The sequence below is a fragment of the Pieris rapae genome, chromosome 7, assembly GCF_905147795.1.
Source record: "Pieris rapae chromosome 7, ilPieRapa1.1, whole genome shotgun sequence".
NCBI classification, from domain to species: Eukaryota; Metazoa; Arthropoda; class Insecta; order Lepidoptera; family Pieridae; genus Pieris; species Pieris rapae.
The window spans coordinates 4,152,582-4,175,080 of NC_059515.1; the positions used below are offsets into that span (position 1 = coordinate 4,152,582).

At 32.2% G+C, this 22,499-nt stretch overlaps 2 protein-coding genes across 7 annotated transcripts in view; one reads left to right on the plus strand and one right to left on the minus strand.

The window, feature by feature from the left end:
• The window catches only part of LOC110993781 (protein madd-4), a 185,001-nt gene that overhangs the window by 72,291 nt on the left and 90,211 nt on the right, over positions 1 to 22,499 (minus strand). The gene's annotated exons all lie outside the window — the stretch shown is intronic.
• On the plus strand, positions 15,803 to 21,354 carry LOC110993800. The gene is made up of 3 exons (XM_022260184.2): positions 15,803 to 15,893; positions 17,606 to 18,929; positions 21,011 to 21,354. Exons 1-3 carry the CDS (start codon positions 15,833 to 15,835, stop codon positions 21,096 to 21,098), a joined length of 1,473 nt encoding a protein of 490 aa, XP_022115876.2. The 5' UTR covers positions 15,803 to 15,832; the 3' UTR covers positions 21,099 to 21,354.

Sequence of the window (22,499 nt, forward strand, 5' to 3'; positions counted from 1 at the left end):
TTTGCAGATTTTGCTGTCGTCTATAAAACTGTAGTACACTTTCCTCTATTGTGAATACAGTCCAAATCGTACTCCATATAGATATTAGTTTTACATTTATGATAATCGAAACCATTACTTTATTGAAAATATCCAACAACCTAATGGTGAAAGAACTATTCTAATCCTTCCAGAAGTCATGGAGTACTGTATAAAGGTATGGCGAATGGCTCTTGTTGTGAATATTTCTTGCCATTTGCCATTATTAGTCAAGGCTATAAATAATATCATATCCGTGATAGCCGTTAATCACATTAATATTAGAGTTACGTTAGTTTCGAGTGAGCTATTAAGCTTAGTTGTAAGCTTATCACCTGTTTGATAACTTGTTGATGGTCATATTAGCTTATCATTTCTGATACTGTCACATTAATATTGCATTAACCGGAATGAATATAATACTATGACTCTGCAACGTTGTAATAAGTTGGATCGGGTATCGTGAGAAAAACTTTATATCGAAAGAATTCAACTTACAAACCTTTCTTGCAATGCGATCGAACAAAATAGCGATGTTTTATATATAACCAATCTAATGTATAAAATTCTCGTGTCACAGTGTACCGAACTCCAAAACGGCTCGACCGATTTTCGTGATCCTTAGTGTGCATATCGGCCAGGGTGGAAAATCGAATTAATATCTCTCTCAATTTTTACTCTTATACGATCAACCCCTATTTTTTACATCCCGATTTTTTTTAATTTATCCACAGCTCCGGTTCAATCAATTAGGTTGCAAGATGGCAATCAAATATTATAAATGTAGTAAAATTAAAAAAAAAAGTTTCCTAGAAATAACATATATGGCAGAACAACGTTTACCGGCTCAACTAGTATTTTTTATTATAACCGAAGTTATATTTAAATATCGCTTTTTACGTTTTGAAATGTTTATATATTTCCTATAATATGACAGAAGACAAAGAAAGTAGTACGGTATAGTAAGAAGAAAATACTGCTTTAAGCAGTCAATTTGAAAAAATAATGAAGGACTTTTTGTTTTTATAATAAACATAACACAACTGTAAGTGAAACAATTCTCATTCGAAAAGTATTAATATTCAAACAATAAGAACATTCAACTGCATTACAGACGAAGAACGGAAAGCAAAGTTTATTGTAATTAAAAATACTGTTTAACACTCGTTAAAAATGGACAAAATGCAAATCCGCGCCAAAAGAAAGAGCACTAATTAAACTAATGAATTTAAAATCTCCTGTCTGCAATCGACTCCAGGACGTTTCATATCTCAGGGATTATATTGAAATTGCTTAATAACGATGTTAATTTGACACCTTTTTAAGAAAAATATATTGTCAATCGCTTGTATGCATTATGTTATGTTGTAATATCAAAAAGAGTTAATATCTCAAAGCTTATACCTGTGTGAATATTAAAAACTGCATCACTATAAAAAAACAGGGATCTTTAATACTGGAAGACTTTTCTTGCTGTACCTACTGCGTTTATTGCGCGAGAAAAACGCTAGCTTTGGTGACTTCTGTACTATTTACTAGCAAACAGATATTAATTTTGACAGCATTTTATTAAGCTAGCCGGATTGTAAGACAATCCAAACAGTGTTCAACATCCATTTATATAAGCAATATATGATGATATATAATAAAATAAGCAAATTCTTACTCTTCATAATGTGTAATTCCGCCCAATGAGCCGTATTCTCACAGAAGTCGTGTTTGGCATAAATTTATCACGTATATGAATATGTTACGTTACAAATGAACCAGTCAATGTGTAACCAGGCCACGTACACCATGATTGGTTTCATTGTAAAATGTAAAAGTTTCAATTTTATTATTCTTTATTCCCAGCCCGTTTAATTATTTCGTTCTCCACACAAAGAGTTTCGAGCCTCGAACCAATTTTCCTTTCTCATACGCTTTATAAATACTTTATCTTATTGTTCACATAAAAAAAGAATTAATATTTATTATGCTTTCGAGATCTTTTTCGTTCGTCATTTCGTAACTGATTACGTTAAGCATAGAGATTTGATTGATGACCGCAATGATAACCTACAGTCAGGAAACGTATCAATGAAACAGCCGAAGACATATTATTTTCTTCTTGATTCTATAGTTATATTACGAGATAATTCTAACGTGAAACATTTTTACCTGGGAAAAAGAAACAAAGAAAATGTCTTCTTGGGGAAAAGTAGGTTCTTATAAAAAGATACTATGCCTTACAGCTAGTGCGAGTTTCAACTGTGCGTTGTTTTTTTTAACCCTGCAGAACGGTCACTGAGATTCGTTCAAGCATTTTTCTCAAAATTTCTAATTGAATTCTTTGGTAACGTTTTAGGGGTAGTAGAGAACAGGTAAACCGTTTGGCGCCTTAAATGGGGGGGGGGGGGGGGTGTGTGATAATTTCTAACCAAAAATAATAGACTCAGTATTTAATACATAATTTAAACCGTTCCAATAATGTTTATTTTAAAACCTAATCGTTATATAGTACATGCATTATCATAAAGTTACAGCTCAGTAACAGTTTTAACAAGTTATGGATATAGCATATCACGCCACAAAGGAGATAATATCATGTTATCACGAGTGTTATCAACGCTGTGTCAGCATAATGCGTGACAGGGCACAATATATTTATGATATGACAATGTCACTAGTGGGTACATTAACTTGATGCGGATTTTATGTATAATATGGTTGTAGGACAGTTTTCAATAGGTTTTTTTGGTACATCCCTTAAACAAAATATATTAATATTTTGTTTAATGGTACAAATATTAAAAATATAATATATTTTAAAAAACAAAACTGTGGTTTATTCAAAAACAATGTGATGGATTGAGTTAATGGATTTTTCAAAATACATAACAAAATTTAAACATACATTTTCAGTATACCACACATTAAAAAAAATCTGTTTTATCCATTTTATGTAGGTATTCAGAGTCTGACTAAAATTGAACGTCTTTGAAGCTACGTTATAAGCATATTTATTAGATCAGCTTGAAAGCCGGGTGATTGAGTCAGTCACACCATAGATTATTAGATGATGGCATTAACAATATCAATCACTGCTATTCAATAACAGATGGCGCTGCACTTTGGCACACTGCCAGCTCTACAATTGGCCGCTTGTCTATGGACAACGTTTGAAATATTTATCGCTGTACAGGCTAATTTCATGTTAAAAATCAGTTTAATGCAACTTTGTTTAAATTAAAATTATGTACATTGTTCTTTTGGTATATATGTCATGCTTTTATCTTTTATTTCTATGGCTCAAAGGGTCATTCAATAAAAATGTATTTGAAGTATTTATTAGGTACTCAGAACATGTTTGATTTAAAGTGAAAGATGTATAAAAAAGTATCAACGAAAGGCAAATTTTTTCCTTATAAAGCTTAAATTATGTATGGAACTGACTTACAATTTAGGTACATCTTACCCTGATACTGGGTTTTACACAAATCACTGTATCAAAAATATTCTATATTTGATAAAATTAATTTAAAATAACTAAAATGTCCAGACTATATTATGTGACCTGTAAAAATGTGTGGATACCCATTTCAAAGCAAAATTATCATACTGATATGACTTTTAGTTACAAGAAACTTGTGGACACTGCAAATTACAATCGGTTAGAAATAAATAGGTGACATTAATTTTCAGGTCTTTTGTTGTTGTCAATATCGCGAGAGCAAATAAATAAAAAGGACACTTTCTTTCATAGAAAATGAATCGAGTCTGTTCTGTACAGTTCTATATCGGAGATTCAGAGAATAGAAACAATAAAACATTTTCAAAGGAACACTCGACAACCCATTTCCCTACAAATTAGTGCGAAAGAAAATGTGTACTCCAAGGACTTGTTTTTCTTAAAAAAAGCACTTACCTTGTCCTAATTCCGCGAAACAAAATGCTATGTATGAACTCGAGAATACATAGTGTATGCCGGCGTGACTTGGCAATCGCTAACGACAAACGGGGTCGAGTATTTGTATATGGGAGGAGGCGAGTATAGGAAACTATATTTTTATCATGACAATGTTTGATATAAAGTTTGGAAGGTATCCTACGTTTATTATAATATTGTATTTGTTTAAGGATCTGATTTGACTTGGCATATGGCAACTGAATTACTCATTAAGATGCAAGTGTATGTACTTATAATTTTTTTCAGTTAATAAAAATATATAAAAAGATCCTGATGGGGTGATAATGGCGTTAAACAAATTTACTAAGACAAAGTATGTAAAATTGAATTGTTCGTACAGAAATGTTTCATATGTAGTATGGTTTTCGTTTGACTAATTACTTAATTGTCACATTAAAACACCACTGTCAGAGATATCTCCAAAAAGTGTAATATAATATACATATAGTTTTCCTGGTTAGTCTCTACGTATATACAAATTGTATGAATAGCCTTACCTGATCACTTATCATAAATTTGTACCACTATTAATGTATCCCATCCTATTTAAAATATTCATTGGTTTAGAAATCGCTACCTCTCATACGTTAAACATACTACCTTCAGGGCATACTCAAGGTAAGCCGAGCTGTGATTCACCATCAATCATATGTTCCGGATCATTATTTGTTCCGCGTCAAGTTTTCCTCGGGTTTCCACAAACTGACTCGCCCAACCTATGACTATGCAGTCGATATTAATGGTAAACTATTTATATCAATATTATAATACGAGGATTGGTTGTGTATATATAGAGGTGTTTTTATATCCGTGGAGATAGTTTACTACTCAAAAAGAATCCAGGAATCATTTTCGCAATTATAAACCTGTTGGGTTGCCAGAATATAGAAAATCATTAATTTAACATTTTTTACCTTTAAATACTTTTTTGGCCAGTTTAAAATATAGAATCTTAGAGAAGTTATAAAATGCCGACAACGCACCTGAGAGCGTCTTTCTTTAGAATTCTAAGAGCCCATAAAGCCTTTTAATTTGTAACCTCTTTAGCCCTCTAAATTTACACATTTTAAAATTCTATTTTGAATTGCCTATCGTATATATTCGTAGAAGTGTGTTAGAAACCTTTTAGTAATATTCTTATCAAGGGTCCTAAAACATTGCAGGTACTTGAGGCAATTAACCCTTGTCACTATCGGCTGCAAAGGGCCGGGTCACATCGTGAAGACGCCATTGTGCACCGGCCTATTGTCTTCAACTCGGTTAACAACGACGTATTGTTATAGAATTCAATTTTGAATCGACAATTAATGGTTTTCGGGTATTGAAAATGGGCAAAATACTTATGTGATCGTTATTTTAATTAAACGAACGCAATATTTTACGTTCCGATATTCCGAGCGTACTAAGTTCACATCTGTTAATGGGCAATAATTGTTATTCATATGGTATTGAAATTATAAATCTGACAAAGTATTATTTACTTTACTTTCTATTATGGAGTCGGCACGTAGTGCTTAGTATAAGGGATACTTTTCTTTAATAAAACCCCAGAGGCTCTTTTATCTCTGCCTTTTAATAAATTTAAGAAATGTATTGAAGAAAAGCTGTGTAAAAAGGGTTACTATAAAGTTAGCAATTATCTGGTAGATAAAAGGGCCTGGGACTAGTGCTGGGCAGGCTACTTCTAATTAATTTGCTATATTTGTTTTAAATATTGTAATATTGTTTGATGATTTGCATTTTTAAAAGAGTACTTATCGATGTTTTTTTGCGCCGGCTTTTTCTCTCGGCCTACACCCTCTGTCTTCTTTACTGATGAGTAGGGATGCCTACAGGAATTTATTTATTTTAACGTATTTTTATTTTTTATTTTATGGCGCCTGTAGTTCAGAAATGTATTTGATGTTCGTAAGTGATACTTAGTACTAAGACTGAACATTGCCTCTTACCCGGTGTACGCTATTAACACATAGTACCAGTGGCGCTTCAATATTTTAGGCCTGAACATTAAAGTAGGAAGTCAGCCTTTTGAGCCTGACACACGCAGTCGGGTTGTATTACATAGAAAGAAACTTCATTGGTGCACAGCCGGGGATCGAACCTACTGAAGCCACTAGGCCAACACTCTTTTATCTCTTTATGCATAAATAAAAAATAGTTTATTGTTGGATGAGTCCTTTGTGAGTTTTCCACGCTGTATATTTCAAAGTTAAATCAATCAAAAAAAATTAAGTTATAGTAATTAACACTGAATCTGTATGAGTCTGCGGTTAAGCGACCAGATAAACCTCCATAACTATAACGTTATCAACTTTTTGGAAGCATTGGGCCATAGCAGTTATTGATATCGTTTAAATCGCAAAGTTTAAACTCTTTATGGCATATGTGAATTGGCAGTGAAGATTTGAGTCTCGTTTGGCACGAGAGCGGCCCGTCCGCGCCAACAAACTTTTAACGATTGTGAAACGAGTTACGATTGGTTGGAAATTGACGACTGTTATTCGAATATTTAATTTTTATAAATAACTGAACAACTTATGTTGAAAAGTCAGTTCGAAATATCCGTGTTATTACGTACGTAATAATTATTGTGCTTGTTCGATTTGTAGCTATTAAACTATTTTGTATATTATATTGCAAGTCTTATTGCTAATATTCAAGGCAACCATGGATGATGTCGGGTTCAGTAAACCTTGCGCGGTCTTCACTAAATCCAAGGCGTACAAGACGTACGAGGAAACATGACGATGAAATCCGTGGTGTCAGCTTTCATCTTTGAAATAATCGTAAACGTATAACTAATTAATTAGTATTAGGGCCTGTTTCACAATGTCCGGATAAGCTATTTATTACTTATTGGTAGGATAAATAGTATTTTTGCGTTTCACGACTGTCAGATAGCGCTATACGTCATGAAATTCGAAGTATCTTATTTGGAACTTTTATCTTTCGAATAATTTATGTGTTGCATAGCTATTTGGCACTTTATCCATACATTGTGAAACAGACCCTTAATATTGATAAAAAGTCTTGATTACATGAACTATAAATTAATATATTATTTGTGTTAATACGATTTCATAGTAATTTCTAGATGGCCAAGTGACCACATATTTCGATCTGTTTCCGTCACATATTTTATTCATTGATTTACTCATTAGCTTCCAATTCATATAGATCCAGAGTTGATTCTTTAGAATTAACTGAAAGATTTTGAAAAGTATATTTTGTATAAATTATAATAGGTTGGGGAAAAAGTATTTTTGCATTATAGTATATGTGAACTTGTAATCAAATCTCTTTAGCTACACTTGCAACGCAAGCCGCAAAAAAGTAATTGCGATGTTTATGGACCCTAGTGCAGTGTAAAAGTAGCACAAATTTGGTTTAAGCGTTTTTAAACCGGAAATTTTGATGTCAAGGATGCACGTCGCTCTGGTCGGCCCATTATGAATAAAATGGATGTCATTTTTGAAAAAGAGGAAAATCGGCATATAAGTAGTTACGGCGTAGCTGAAGAACTGGGAATTGACCACAAAACAGATTTGGCGCATTTGATAAAAATCGTCCCTACCTACAAGATGGCAACAAGTTACCTAATAAAATGATATCTACTTATACTTTAGTTAAATAGAAATAAACTATACATACTAAAAAATGTTATGAATTTACTTAAAAAATGCGAATAAAAACTTTATCTTAACCTTTTATGTGTATTATAATTATTGTAAAATTATTTTTATTTTATATACAAACATAAAAATATATTATAAATATAATATTGTGTTTGTTTCCTTACGGTGTTTGTCTTCACTGTATGAGCAAGTACATACATACACATACACATATAGGAAGAATTTACAGTTGGGGCACTGGTATGATCGAATCATAGCAATCAACGCTGGCCAATATTACTTCTAGTTTAATTGCCTGATAGGTATAAAACGCATATTTCTTAGAGAAATGTTATATTAGCAATAAAAAAGTTGAAGATGTGAGCTATATATAGCATAATATGCTAGTTAAAAAGTCTACGATACAGAATACATAAATGATTTTTGTCTGGCAGTAATAAATAAACAGTCAATGCAAAGAGAAATGGTGCGGAGGCGTGGAATCAGTATCGCCCGAAGAATCTACCAATTATATGGGGACTAAAAAACCATAGACTAAGCGATTCGTAGACGGACTGAAGACAAAAGGTGTTGAATGTCAAATAAGTATCACAGCTGTAGAATGATAGTGATAATAACTAATACATAACTCCAATCCGTTAAAAAAGTGTTTTTCTTTAAATGTGTAAAAGTTATGTTAATAAAAGACAATACTATGTAGAAATTTGTGACTAAAAAAGCTAGAGTCTTTAACATATCCTATACTATAGTATATCAGATACTATTCTTAGTATCTGGAGAGTTAATATAAGTTTATAATGTTTAAGATATGGAGTATCCTATATAACGTCAGATTTTTGAGGCTGCAACGACGCACTTTTGACACTTTAAAACTTTATTTCTAACCAATTCGACTGAGGGTCTAGATATAAGCGTACCAAGTCGTAAAAAGCCCGCAACGCATTTGCGAGCCCCCTGGCAGTTTCAGTGTTCACTGCTGGTTTAACATTAAGTGAGCCTCCTGCCCCTTCAATACAAAATACTTTAAAAAAATTTAACTAACTTAACATTAGGAGTGTATTTTGTGTTTATTACGTTAGTAAGGTAGCAAATTCTTTTCTTTACCAAACATCAACCGTGAGATTTATACATATTTAACATTACTACAAATATACAAAATTAATCATATTTCAACTCATTGAAATCATGTCTATGGGTTCATAGCTCTACTGGCCATGCATCAACATACATACAATCGAAGCGACTAATTAAAATAGATGAGCCATTTACATACTTACAGTGATTTATTGCGCTTTTTGTACAATACGCTCATAATATAACAGTATTTTTTATTAAAAAAATGTTTCATGTGGGAATTTATCAACTAGTAGTTCATTAATAACTTCAATGATGAATCAGGCGTATAACTTAAAGCCTCTAGGTTCGATGCCGTCTAAACAAGAGTAATTATTTCGCACAAATTTTCTATATGACAATGATATTATAGACTCGGAAATATGAATAAAACCGACGAAAATAATTTTCAATATAAAGTTAGTGATTTCATAATAGTTTCTCTAAATATACAATAAAATAAAATAAAAATACAATAAAGTATTAAATATAACGTAAGAATAAAAATAATATGACAGTTATTACTAACGGTTCAATATTTTGCGAAAAATAAGTGGTTTTCAATATTATTTTACCGCGAACTAAAATCATCCATACGTTCATCAATATTAATCACTGAGTCATATACCTATAAAAAAGAGATTTCACAGATATAACGATACGTATTAACTTCAATATCTATTATACAATTAATTAAAAATGAAAAGTTACTCATGAAAGTTAATTTAGATAACAAATACAGGGTGATTTAATTGACAGGTTTGTGATTGAACCATCCATTTTGTTAACGAAAGATGCGTTAACTACGTCCTTTGTTAGTATTAAAATTAACTGTTAATTTAAACTCATTTTGTACTCGGTTGTTTAATAGGACAACGGGACAGGATAAAAATCTCACAGCTGGCGTGCACTAGGAATGTATGTATGTACGTTTTAGGCCTATACTGAGAGAAATGACTATTAACAAGTTTTAAAATAGTTTAGCTAAAATTATGAAATGTATTAAAACTTTCTTAACAGTTGTAATTATTAACAAATGTATTTTAAGAACGAACCTATAAATATTTTAAATGATCTTAGTTTACGTTTTGTTGGATCTTGGAACTTATTTTTTTTTAAATAGAAGGATAACTGGTAGGAGACTCATCTGATGTTTATATTTGAAGATGATGTGATATATTAAAATACATATTTACTAAGAATATTATATACTAGCAGACTCGGCCAAGCGTTGCTGTGGCTAAGGTTTTTGTTATATTACATAGTAGTAAATTAATCAAGGGAAACCGTAGGAGAACTTATGTGAAACGTTGGTACCACGACACGGACCTAAACTGAACTACCTTTAACTCAGCGCCATCTGTTAGAATTGTATCAAATAATAAACAAATGTTAATGTTATCGTAATTTTAGTAAGGATGCCTAATTTTTCTGAAAATGAAATATAGCCTATGTCACTCAGGAATGATGTGGCTTTCCAACAGTGAAAGAATTTTTCAAATCTGCCAAGTAGTTTCGGAGCCTATTCAATTCATACAAACAAACAAACAAACAAAAAATCAAACCTTTCCTCTTTATAATATTAGTATAGATATGTATATTATAGTTATGACGCCGCCTCCGCCAGAAGGTACTTGCGAAGTGCTTATATGTCGGAAATGTTAGTAAATACTTCGTAAGTCTTTCGCAATCGCAATATCACTTCGAGATAATACGTATAGAAGTTAATGTAAAACTGATGAAATATGGGTTAAAAAGTTATGCTTTTAAAGTCCTTCATAATTAAATATATTTTATGAAACAACATATTTTTAAGAATAACAAGTAGTTAAGCCGCGTTCGCACAGTGATGTATTGCTGCAGTTATTCGTTAGTCGTTACGTACAAAATATTGTTAACGATATTACTTTACTAACGGGAGACGTTGGGCATTTTTCGTTATTTACGGACATCTCGAATGATTTGTTTGTTATTGTTAAGCTTGCACGGGAGCCGTTTAAGCTTAACAATTTAAGGCTTATGTATATTTACACTTCTGTATACAAACTAATTGTAAAAGTTTTAAGTATTCAAGCTTATCGCTTATAAGAGCACAGTTCCAGGTTGTACTAAGATTAACACAGGGCAGCGTAAGGTTGTTAATGGAGGTGTGATATGACCGAAGGAAAGTTATGGATTCGAAACTAAATTTTGCCATTTAGAAAATTACAGGGATATGTACCTGATTTGAAAATCCAATTCATTAATAATTATTTGGACTTATACCTACCTAAGTTTGGTATTCGCTTATCAAAGAAAACTTGTTTAACTCTTCTCTGAGAAGCAGTGTGGAACATTTAACGCATACAAAGCTTGTAAACAATCTACAACTTCGTCCGCGCAATTAATGTTCCATGCCTTGTTAATTGTTTACCCACTAATTTTGAAATAATCTAAAAAGGTACCTCTAAAGGTGATTTTCGGCAACCTGGGATGTTATTACTTGGCTCCATATATTTAAGATCGATGTAATATTATGTATCAGGTATACAAACGTTTTTTTCTCTCACGGTGTGTTGTAATGGTTTCGGTTTGTGTAATTGTCAATTTTTTCAACTGTTTAGCATGTAAATGATCTTAAAATTTGTGATGTCGTGTATATCTTCAAGCACCAAGGTAAAACCCCCCAGGAGCTTTTTGGTGCGTTTTGTACTATTTGTTGTAGTGCTACTGAATTAGAATTTCAACGCTTCTACGAATGTAGAAAGACAAATACAAACTAGGCCATTTAGAATATAAAAAAAAACAACACTACACTTCAAAGCAAAAAACTGAAACCTTGTTCATCTTAATTTAATAGGGACATGCCTTTTTTCAAATCCCTTTACGATCATGTTAATATATGAGCCTTTCTTTGGCAAGTTAAGAATTACTACAATTTACTTAACAAGTAATTGATCCTGGTTCTATTAAATCATATCTTATTTACTCTATTAAACGAAATATTTTCAGTCTGTACATTGTTTTGTAGCCCAGACTGACACCACAATCCAAACCCAATCTAAATACTACGCACATATTTATTCCGTACAAAGCAGTTACATTTTTCCTTGATGATCCGCTATTGGATATATATGATCTGTAGCCAATCCGTCTTTTTAGTTAAATTACGATCTTTTAACTACTCGTAGTCTTTTGTCTTTATCTCTCAAATTTCAATTCATCCTGGGTTGAAAAGAGAAAATAGTTAAAAAAAATTTTTTTTTTGCAATTTATTTTATTACAATTATTGTATTTTAAAATTACATCTTTTTTTTTTTGGACCACAAAATTAGGACAAACACATGTCAACATCAACTTACATACGAAAATATAAAAAGCGGTGTCGTCCCTAAAACATGTGGACACGACCAGCGAAGAAGATCTTACTAAACATGATAATACTTATAATTTTCTAAATAACGCATCATTAAATTATAATGTATTATTTCAGTGTACAAGGACCCTCTACATAACCTTTCAACAACCTCAAACCCAACAAAGGAGCAATAATCACGAAAAAATAAAATATAAAGAACAATTCGTTTAGAATCGCTTAGAATCAGAGGGAATGGTTGGATCGCGTGTTCCACTGCACGGAACTATGATTTGAGGTTTAACAAGGTTTACTGAGTTCTTGTATTTACCTGTTAATGTTTTAACAATATCTGGAACTGTGAATAATGGGATGAATATTAAATATTTGCCGTAACTAAAAATATTGTATTTGAATATCATGCAAAACAGCAGATACTATGTATCTTTTAAATAAATGTACGACTCTTATAATCACCAAGTTTTGTGCATTTGAGATAATTGTGCCGACCGGAAACATACTTACCGACAGTTTTTGGTTTCATAGACCAAGGGGCAAGCGGGTAGCAGGTTCATCTTATGTTAGGTAATGTCACCGTCGCTCGAGAGCGCGCTGCCGGTCTTTTAAGAATTGATACGCTCTTTTCTTCGGACCCTAAGTCGAATTAATTCAGAAATATCTAAGTAGGCAGCAGCGTAGTGATGCTGCGTGGGAAAAGACGCTCAGTTGTGGAACGACGTACGTTTAGGTGATACTAGTGGTATTTGTATTGTGCCTTGAAGTCTGATGATGAAACTCAGGTCACCTGCACCTTCATAATCCGAACCATTCCTCTGAACACGCTCAGTGGTAAAGAGAGATCAAATCTTTACGCATCGCTAGGTCATCAAGCCGCTCGTAAAGGGATTGGTAATCGAAATCATCAAAATGGTAGGTTGTAATATTAATTTATAAAGTTAAAGTTCCTTCTACTGCAAAACAACTAAATACATAATAATATGATAAAATATGCCCATTTGCATGATAATTTTGCCATCACTTCACACGTCCAACTCAAATTAATTTTTTTCAACACCAATACGTTAACTCCCGCTGAGTAACTTAACAGCCATGTAATTTCATCTGTCATTACACAGTTTTTTTACTTATTATAACGCTATTAAGGCTTATAATCGGATAAACAAAGCATCTTTTGAGCCTTGAAACTAAAATATATCGTACGATTGTGTTCTTTATTTTATGAGTGTTAAATATGTTATTTAAATGAATAACATTTGACTATACATCCCCCGCTGTGCGGTATAATTTCTTCGAGGTCCTGTATGGAATTGTTTCTGATATTAAATCGTCTTTGGAATTGCCGCAAAGGATGTAATGAGAGATTTTAAATCACCTATGACCATTTTAAGATTGAAATTACACTTGTCTACAAGAACGAATCTTATATTTGAAAGAACCGTAATCCAATCCGGCGTTATTAAGTGTAAATATTTTTACACTATGGGGAGGTTATTTTTGATTTTCGTAAGTTTGCTATTTTATACACCTAACCTGCCACCTAAACCTTCCATGTATTTATATAATATCCCTATTCGTACACAGAAATATACATATTTTTAAATCGGATGTAGAAGTCGAAGTAAGAAGTAGACATGGGCAGAAATTGTCTGTGCCAAAAATAAATTCAGAACTGTTTCGGAAAGACACCTTTTGTATGACAATTAAAGTTTACAATAGATTACCGAAATAATTAAAAGACCTTCCGACTAGAGTCTTTAAAAAGCGACTTAGTGCATTACCTTTGGAAAATATTTACTATTCAATAAATGATTATTTGTGTGAGACATTGTAATTAATACAAATTTAATTAAGTATGATATATACGTTATAGATAATATAAGAATTGCCTCTAACTAATAATGTAAAATGTAAATTAAGATTAATTTGCGTGCCACTGTGTGCGGCAGAATATGCGAACGACTTACGATTGTACCACCTTAACATTTTGTACCATATTCTTGCAATGAATATATTATTATTATTAAAATACTTGCAATTTGGCGTCTTTTAGTAGCATACATTGGTTTGATTATGGCAGTCTATAATTACATGGTATATAATGCGGAAGTAGGGTAGTAGAAAAAGCCTTTAACTATGAACTTTTAGGACCGTTAATAGTAGAAGAAATATCAGCAAATTAAATTATTTATCAACTAATTAACTCCAAAAGTCAAACAAATTTAAAATCCTAATCTAAACATACGGTTGCACTCCAACGTTGAATATAACTTCAATCTTAAAGCATCATGCGCAGTACAGAGCTAAAATCAACAAAATGTAAAATTCAAAACAGCGGTCGGACTAATATTTTGCGAGGTCACTCAACGTACGAATGAATGAGAATGTTTCCCCAATGTTTTTTGAGTTTTTGTAAACATTCTGTAAACGATGTGCCACAGTTTATATCAGTCGAATAGGTTTTATCTACTTCTCAGTGCAGGCTTGATTATTTAAAGCTTATGTTGTATTCTTCTATGTCTAAATTGATTGGAAATTACAACATAAGTTTTATATATATATATATATATATATATATATATATATATATATAGTTTTTTAGTTATAAGTTTCGCCAATGAGTCATGTCCTTGATGAGTTTTTGTCTAATATATTTAAGGGGTTAGGCGCTGTATGCTGAAATACAGGTTCACACGTAGTTCAGCGTCAGATAAACCTGACTACTTTTGTTTATATAACTAGCGCAATTAGATATAAGTTTTTTCTGTGAAGCAAATTTGAAATAAATTAAATTACTAATAAACAATATTACTTCGAAACGATATTCGCTATCCCTGTTTAATTGCTAACCTCAGGAAACTAATTAAAACCTATTTGTTTTGATTATTCCAACTATCGCGACAGGCGCTATACCGACGATTTAACGCGGATAAATATGCTGGGAAAGAGGCTCTTAACGCGTTTATACATAATTTTTTTTTGTTGAGGGTACTTAAACTTAAAAATATTGAGGGTATTGCCATAATTGTACACCAAACTTGATTTTTAAGGATTCTCAAATTCGTGTCGAATTGTTAATGTGTACGTTCATGAACGAAGCCAATGCGTGCACACTTGGATTTACTGAGATGGCTCTTTTACGAATGCGTGTTAAAAATACAATGACGTTATCATTTATCTAATTACAATCTAGATCATATAATTGATAGGATTTATGTCAGTAATTTGAACGAGTGTCGTAATATTATTATTCGATTGTCACGTTTGCGAAATATACGACAGCGCTGCTCAAATATCAATGATGATATCATTTTTATATTGACGACTTAAAACTGCAATCTGGGGTAAATAAAATAAAAACAATATATTATAAGACTGTATTTAAGCCTCATCAATAGGAGAATACAATACAGTGTAATAAAATAATTTTACTATATAAATCAGTTTGTGAAACTGTGATATGTGTTTTTTTCTCATTAATAGCCTTTCAGATTTGTAATGTAGGAATTGTTAACAAAGAAATAACTTACTTTTTTAATATTATATCTGTCCTATTTAATAAAGGTTTAAACAAGAAATACGCAGTACATAGTAGAACACAGTTTAAAAGTAGTACAGTTTAAAATAGAAAACAGAGGTTAGAGCTAGTGAAGCGTCCACTTTGAGAACCGCTGAAATAGCAAACGCAATTGAAATCATAACAATATGAATGACAAAATGCAGTATCCGCTAGTAACAATAACAGCGCGCGCGCATCCGTACATCATGATTTATTTGTGGTTTATATTTATTATTTGTGCTACGGATGCTGCTAAATCTATAAAAGGTAAAAAAACTATTTTATACATACTGACCATCTGAGTAACTAAACATTTCTAAGGAAAAAATATTTCAAGATTTATTGCAAAGAAATATAGAAATGTGTTTTTCCATGCTTTTAAGGGAGTTTGGAGGACTTCACATATTTATTATTTATAGTAGAATTAGATACATAAATACTTTAGGCTTATACATAATGTAATATAATTGTTTTCCTAATTTCCAATTCCTAATTTGCGGTTTCACGGTTTCATAGTAGGTTTAATAATAAAGCCTAGCTTATCTATACAAACAACTTTTGTAGTGGTATAATCTAACGTATATAATAGTCTGTGAGTGAAATTATTTGCCACTCAGCAATTCGGAACGCTATTGTCAACATTCTGCCTCTTCCATTGAAACCTGAAATACTATACTTTCAATTGAAATTATTGTACAAAGCTGAATGTATTTGACGCTATTTAACTGGTATTTTTATGTCAACAGTGGCATTAGGTTACCTTTTTTGATATGTTTGTAAAATTATTGCTAGATAGAAAAGAACCAAGTAAAAATCTGTTTGTTGTGGAGCAGTGTTGGCCTTGTGGCTTCAGCGTACGACTCTCATACCTAAGGTCGTAAGTTCGATCCCCGGCTGTGCTCCAATGGAGTTTCTTTCTATGTGCGCATTTAACATTTGCTCGAACGGTGAAGGAAAACATCGTGAGGAAACCGACATGTTTTAGACCTAAAAAGTCGACGGCGTGTGTGTACATGTACTGAAGGCTGATCACCTACTTGCTTCATAGATTTAAAAATGATCATGAAACAGATTCAGAAATCTGAGGCCAAGACCTAAAGAGGTTGTAGCGCCACTGATTTATTTAAAAAAAATATGTTTAATGTTTTATGTCATGAATTAACAAATGAAAAAAGTATAAATACTAATTAATTCTTTATTAGATACTTATATGTTATTACATATATTGTATGGTTTACCTTAAGCTTTTTAAAGTTAACCCCCTTTATAGTTCGTAATATATTCAGACTGATGATCTCACACTGTTTTAAAATTTGAGATAGCATCGAGAACAAAATGATTATATCAATTGTTGTATTGTTTTTAATGATATAACTAAACAATACTAACGATAACAACGTTATAACAATAACATTTAACTATATTAGGCTTAGCTATACGTAGCCTAGTAGTTTAGGTACTCAGCTCTGAATGCGTTAGGTTAAATCCTCTGTTTAGTATTGTACTTGACCACAATTAAATTGTTTGCTGAAACGTTGCTAGAATACCGAAATCTCTTTACCCTAATAAAGGGTATGGCAAGCCCATTAGATGTATTATCTACTTGTAAAGAACTAGATGCCTAACAAGAGTCGAGAAAAATAGAGCTCTAATTTACTATTTCTAATGTAAATCAGGGTTTAGCATAGTAGTTTGCAAAGTTGGTTTAGATATTTTTCTTGGACAAGAATTTTACAAAACATTTCAAAGATTTTAAACATAATTAAAGTTCTGCTGAATGAATAATTTTATAGCTTTATTGTGGATTTTATAATTCAAGAAACTATATATAGCTGCTCTTTGTCATAACACAACACTTTTAGATATATCAAACGATAAAAATGTATTTCTAATATTTAAAACGTTGTGTGAGTAATTTTTAGTGACATATTTATAAAAGGATTTTTACAATTTGTTGATTAGATTTATTTCAATTCCAGGTTTATACTGCCAGGACCCAGATACATTCAAGCTCTATCCCGTTAACGCCACATGGCCATCAGAAACATTCTGTGGAAACTACACGTGTAAGCTAAGGAAAAGGAACCACACAGAAACAGAATATGTGCCTATTACTAAAATTAATATCACAGACAAATACTTTCTTAGAGATATAGACGATATGAAAACCAGCCCAAGTGATAATTCTTTTGCTATAACAAAACAATCTCAACCAGATAAAAGCCCTGTGTATATAGAAAATAGTTATTCTTCCGGGCAACAAAACTTAAATAATCAGAAAGATAGATATTTAACGGACACTGAAATAAAGGCGATAACCGAGATTTTGCATACTGTTAAAAAAAGCGATCTGGAAGCAATAATAGAAATATATAACTTGGCACAAGAATTTCACAAAGAAATAGATGGTGCTACAACAGAAAGTTTAATTAAGGAAACAATAAATGCGCTTCAAGATGAAAAACACGAGAAAAAGAAGAAGCATCACAAATCGTATTTTTATAAGCCTTTACATCAGACACACATGGAAAAGAATCTGACAGATATGGAGAAAGAAAGTTCAAGTGTACCGTTACAAACATATTACCCGTATCCGTATTTTAACGGACCAATTTCAAGGAATGGATTTGGTAGAACCCCATACTATTACCCAATGTCAAATTTCCAGCGCTCAGCATCATACATTCATAGACCATACTTACCGCCCACGCCACATACACCACCTACAGCAAGACCATGCACGACTCCACCTCGACCTTGCTCTAAATCATTCACTAAACCCCAGGGCTATCTACCTCCTTGGTACAATAGATCAATAATAAAGCCGTATGTTAACAAACAACATCTGGCTGATCCTATGTTACTACCATATCCATTTTCCTATATACACCATTACAATTATAGTTCCTACCCTGCCAGTTACTACTACAATAACTACCCTTGGGCGCAATTAGATTCCTATAGAAAAGCACCATCTCACGCATACCAACCTCAACTTGCACCGGAAGATACGAAAGCTGCCATACCCGAAGAGAAAAGCCTGGAAGCTATAAAAAATGACGGAAGCTCTGAAGTAGAAAGTGACACATCTGAATGGAAAACCAAACCACTCAGTGAAAAGATTTTAGATGAAGTTAGAGCAAATTTAGATAAATCAAAGTTATTGAAGCCATTACGAAAGAAGGTGAAATTGGAGAGGGTCGGAAAAGTTATTAAGCTGGATGAACTGACGAGAAAAAAACGAAGTGTAATTGAAATCAAAGGTACACCTGATGCTTTTGAAGCGTATATTGATACTACAAAGTAAGTTCTGTTTACTAACTATTACTAAATTTCAGTAGATCTCACCACTTGAGACGTTTTGAGGTATACACAAGGCATAATGTTATAAGTAGGTACTTATACCTAATGTAAATGAATAACCTTATCTATTTGTTTGTTTTACGGGTATTTGCATAAAACGGGCATTCGAAAACTTATATGAAAAATGTCTATATCTTATCTGTATATCTATGTCTTATAGGAGATTTAAACGAACATATTTAGAAAACTATTTAGAAAGGACTTTCTGTCCATTTCTGAAGAAAAATATCGTAAAAGTAATGTCTAAACTAAAATGTCTGACTAAAATGTCTATGACCTTAAATGACCTTGAAAAAGGTTGACGGCGTGTGTCAGGTACAGAAACCAAATCACCAACTTGTCTATTAAGACCATAACGAGATACAGAAACCTAAGGCTATCTCTGCCTCTATATTTTTACTTAAATATAACATGTTTAATTTTGGATTCACTCAAGGACCTCTGCAAAATACCAATTTTTATCCACTAAGCTGCGTAGACATTTAGATACGGAAATATTTATGTCAAATTCCAAAAAGGTCGAAATGAATGCGGTGCTCTAAAAAGGTGACAAATTAATGCAACAAAAACCAATGGAATCCGACCTTTTGTCTTGACAGATGTTTCCACCCTTATCATTGTCCCTTTGATAAAAGACGCATTTCTTAGGAAGATCGTTTTTTTTTAAATTTAATTTTCGGTTTTAAAAGCATGCTTACCCGTAACCCGAAGTGACAGTTACAGAAAACCTATGTGATATCTGCCATTAAATGATATTTTATTTGCTTAGTTCCTCAAACTATACAATTTATGTATTGTTAAGAGAAAGCTCTCATCCATAAAAATTAAATATGTCTTCTAGACTTTTTTATAGAACAGGGGGCAAACGGGCAGGAGGCTCGCCCGATGTTAAGTTTTTGTTCTTTTCTTGACCCTAAGTCAGTTGGTTCGGAAATACTTCAGTGGGAAGCTGGTTCCACTTCAAGATAATTCAACTAATAGTCAGTCACTAATGATTTAGTAGCGTAACAATAAGGTTTAGTGTTTCTGAGAATTATTCTGAATATTTATTGTACATTTTTTTTATATTTTTTTTATAGAACAGGGGCCAACGAGGAACACCTGATGTTAAGTGATACCGCCGCCCATGGACATTCTCGATGCTAGAGGGCTCGCGAGTGCGTTGCCGGCCTTTGTAAATATTGTAAATACAACGAACAATCTTAGAAATTAAATCTTTTTTTAATTTCCTGATATACACTAAGGTTTGTAAAGGGTATGTTTTTTGTGATAAAAAACGAACATTGACGCCATGGTAAATGTTCGTCGCAAAAGTTACCCGAAAACATGAAGCAAAAAAGTCAGTTTGAAATTTAGATAGTTATTTGTTTGCATGAAAAAGTTTTAATTAATAGGTATGAGGTAGTTTTTAACTTTGCGTCTCGTTACGGGTTGTGATGAGTTGGTACTTGCCGCGTTAAGAATGGAACTTTATAAACTTTTGGTACCAATTACTTAGTTGAGATAGTTGTAAGAGTCTTAAAATATCTTCTTGAAACGAAAACGTCTCTAGGACTTTTGTCAACGTTTAGTTTCAATTATTTCTCCTTAGAATCGTTCGGTAAGTTACGTTAATCATTATTTAAGCCATTAAAGACTTTAATAACGCCTAAGCGTCTAAATTTAATATGTCCTCCTAACTTTAATACGTCAAAAAAAGGTAGTACATAAATAATTGTTAGCTTGGGCAGTAAATTTCGTAGCTAAATTTGAATTTATTATATAATTAATGTCTCTGAGTACGATAGACTTCGAATATTCTTATTCTTTTCAATACAAATTTGTTTAAACGTGTTCTATGAAAACGTTACTAATTTAATGGTGACATTTAATACAGAAACAGCACAAAAACATAATTGCGACTACAACTGTCTCCCTTCATTTCATATGCCTTAGATAGATAAAAGCAATGAGATCTTTAGATTGAGTGGCTTAAGTGGCTTTTGTAATAAAGAAGAAAAATAATATACTTTACATTTCAGATGTGAACCTAGTAACACGCCAGGCTTCTTCCGAGTTGGAAATTTAAGTGCACCATTTCCAGAATGCTGTCCACAAAGAATCAGTTAGCCAAATTAGCGATAATTAGGCATAGTCCTGTTAATTTATTGAAACGTTAATTTCGGAAAGTTTAAAACCCAATGACATGTAATAAATTTGTCTAAAACAATCTATGTCAAACACCGATTCACCAAAAGCATTAAAATAGCTATAAATTGATAGGTCTTTAACTACAAGTCCTCATTCTAGTTTTGTATGTACGAAATCATTAAACAATAGTACTTAAGGTGTAAATATTGAATTATTAAAGTTTATTTTTACTAAACAGTGTATTTGATTTAAAAATTATATTTATGATATGCTAAAAACAGCCTTCTTCGTCTAAGGTAAAGTAAAATAAAAATACTAATCAGACCCAAGATTTATTCTCACAGATGCAAAGGTCTATCACGATCTGGTAAATTTTCAAACAGGCATCGAATTTCTTTTCAGAATAATTTTATGAAATCACATTAACGATTTTTTTGTATAAATTTGATAATTGAACGCAGTTAAAACCCTACTTATATATAAGGCACTGCGTATTTCAATGTTATTTAAATTTACTTTTGCTTCATACCTAACATTGATTGTAAGAACAGTTCTGAATCAAACTTTCATGTAAATCCTACTCCGTTGAGTACCAGTACTAATTGTCACGTCAAATTTAAATAATGCAAATTTTTGGCTAAACCTTGTAATCCTCTCTTTATACATTGTAAAAATCACGACTTTACCCGTAAAACGTCCCAATAATTAAAACATCCCGCGCACATTCCTCTCATTCGAGGGATTTTATCAAAGGGTCTAATAAAAAAGGACCTTTGTTAAAAACACATTAGTCAATCTCTGGGCCTCCAATTAAGTCTGTCTTACGTGAGATAACCCTAATTTAAAATTAATCACAAAAATGCGTCAGCCACAGCCGGTGCTTGTTCCGTAGTTTTGTATTATCTATGCCTAAACATATGGAATTGTGAAAGTAGGTAATTTCTGCAATATTTTCAGATGTCATATGGAACATGGTGTAATGGTTGCAGCTCCTTACAAACGTTGATTAAAAGAAAAAAAGTCGATTAAAAAGAGTGGCGGAGAGTTTATTGCCAGTTCTTCTCTTCCGTTCTACGCCCTTGATTTAAGAACTGGCGGAAAATGTAAAATTAGAAGCATTTAATATATATTTCTTTTTTTTGACGTTTATAAGTGTACATTATATTACCTATATGCCTATAAATGATTTTTGATTTGATTTGATTAATGCTTATAAAAATAATTTTGTTTATTTTTTAAATAATATTTATATTTTGATGTGCAAAGGCGACTTGGAAAAACAGATCGTGGTTTGTGACACAGAAGTCATCGTCCTCAAAACTGCCTCAAAAGAGCCGCTGGACAGAAGCCGGTGGTAACAGATAGTCAGAATGTCTACTT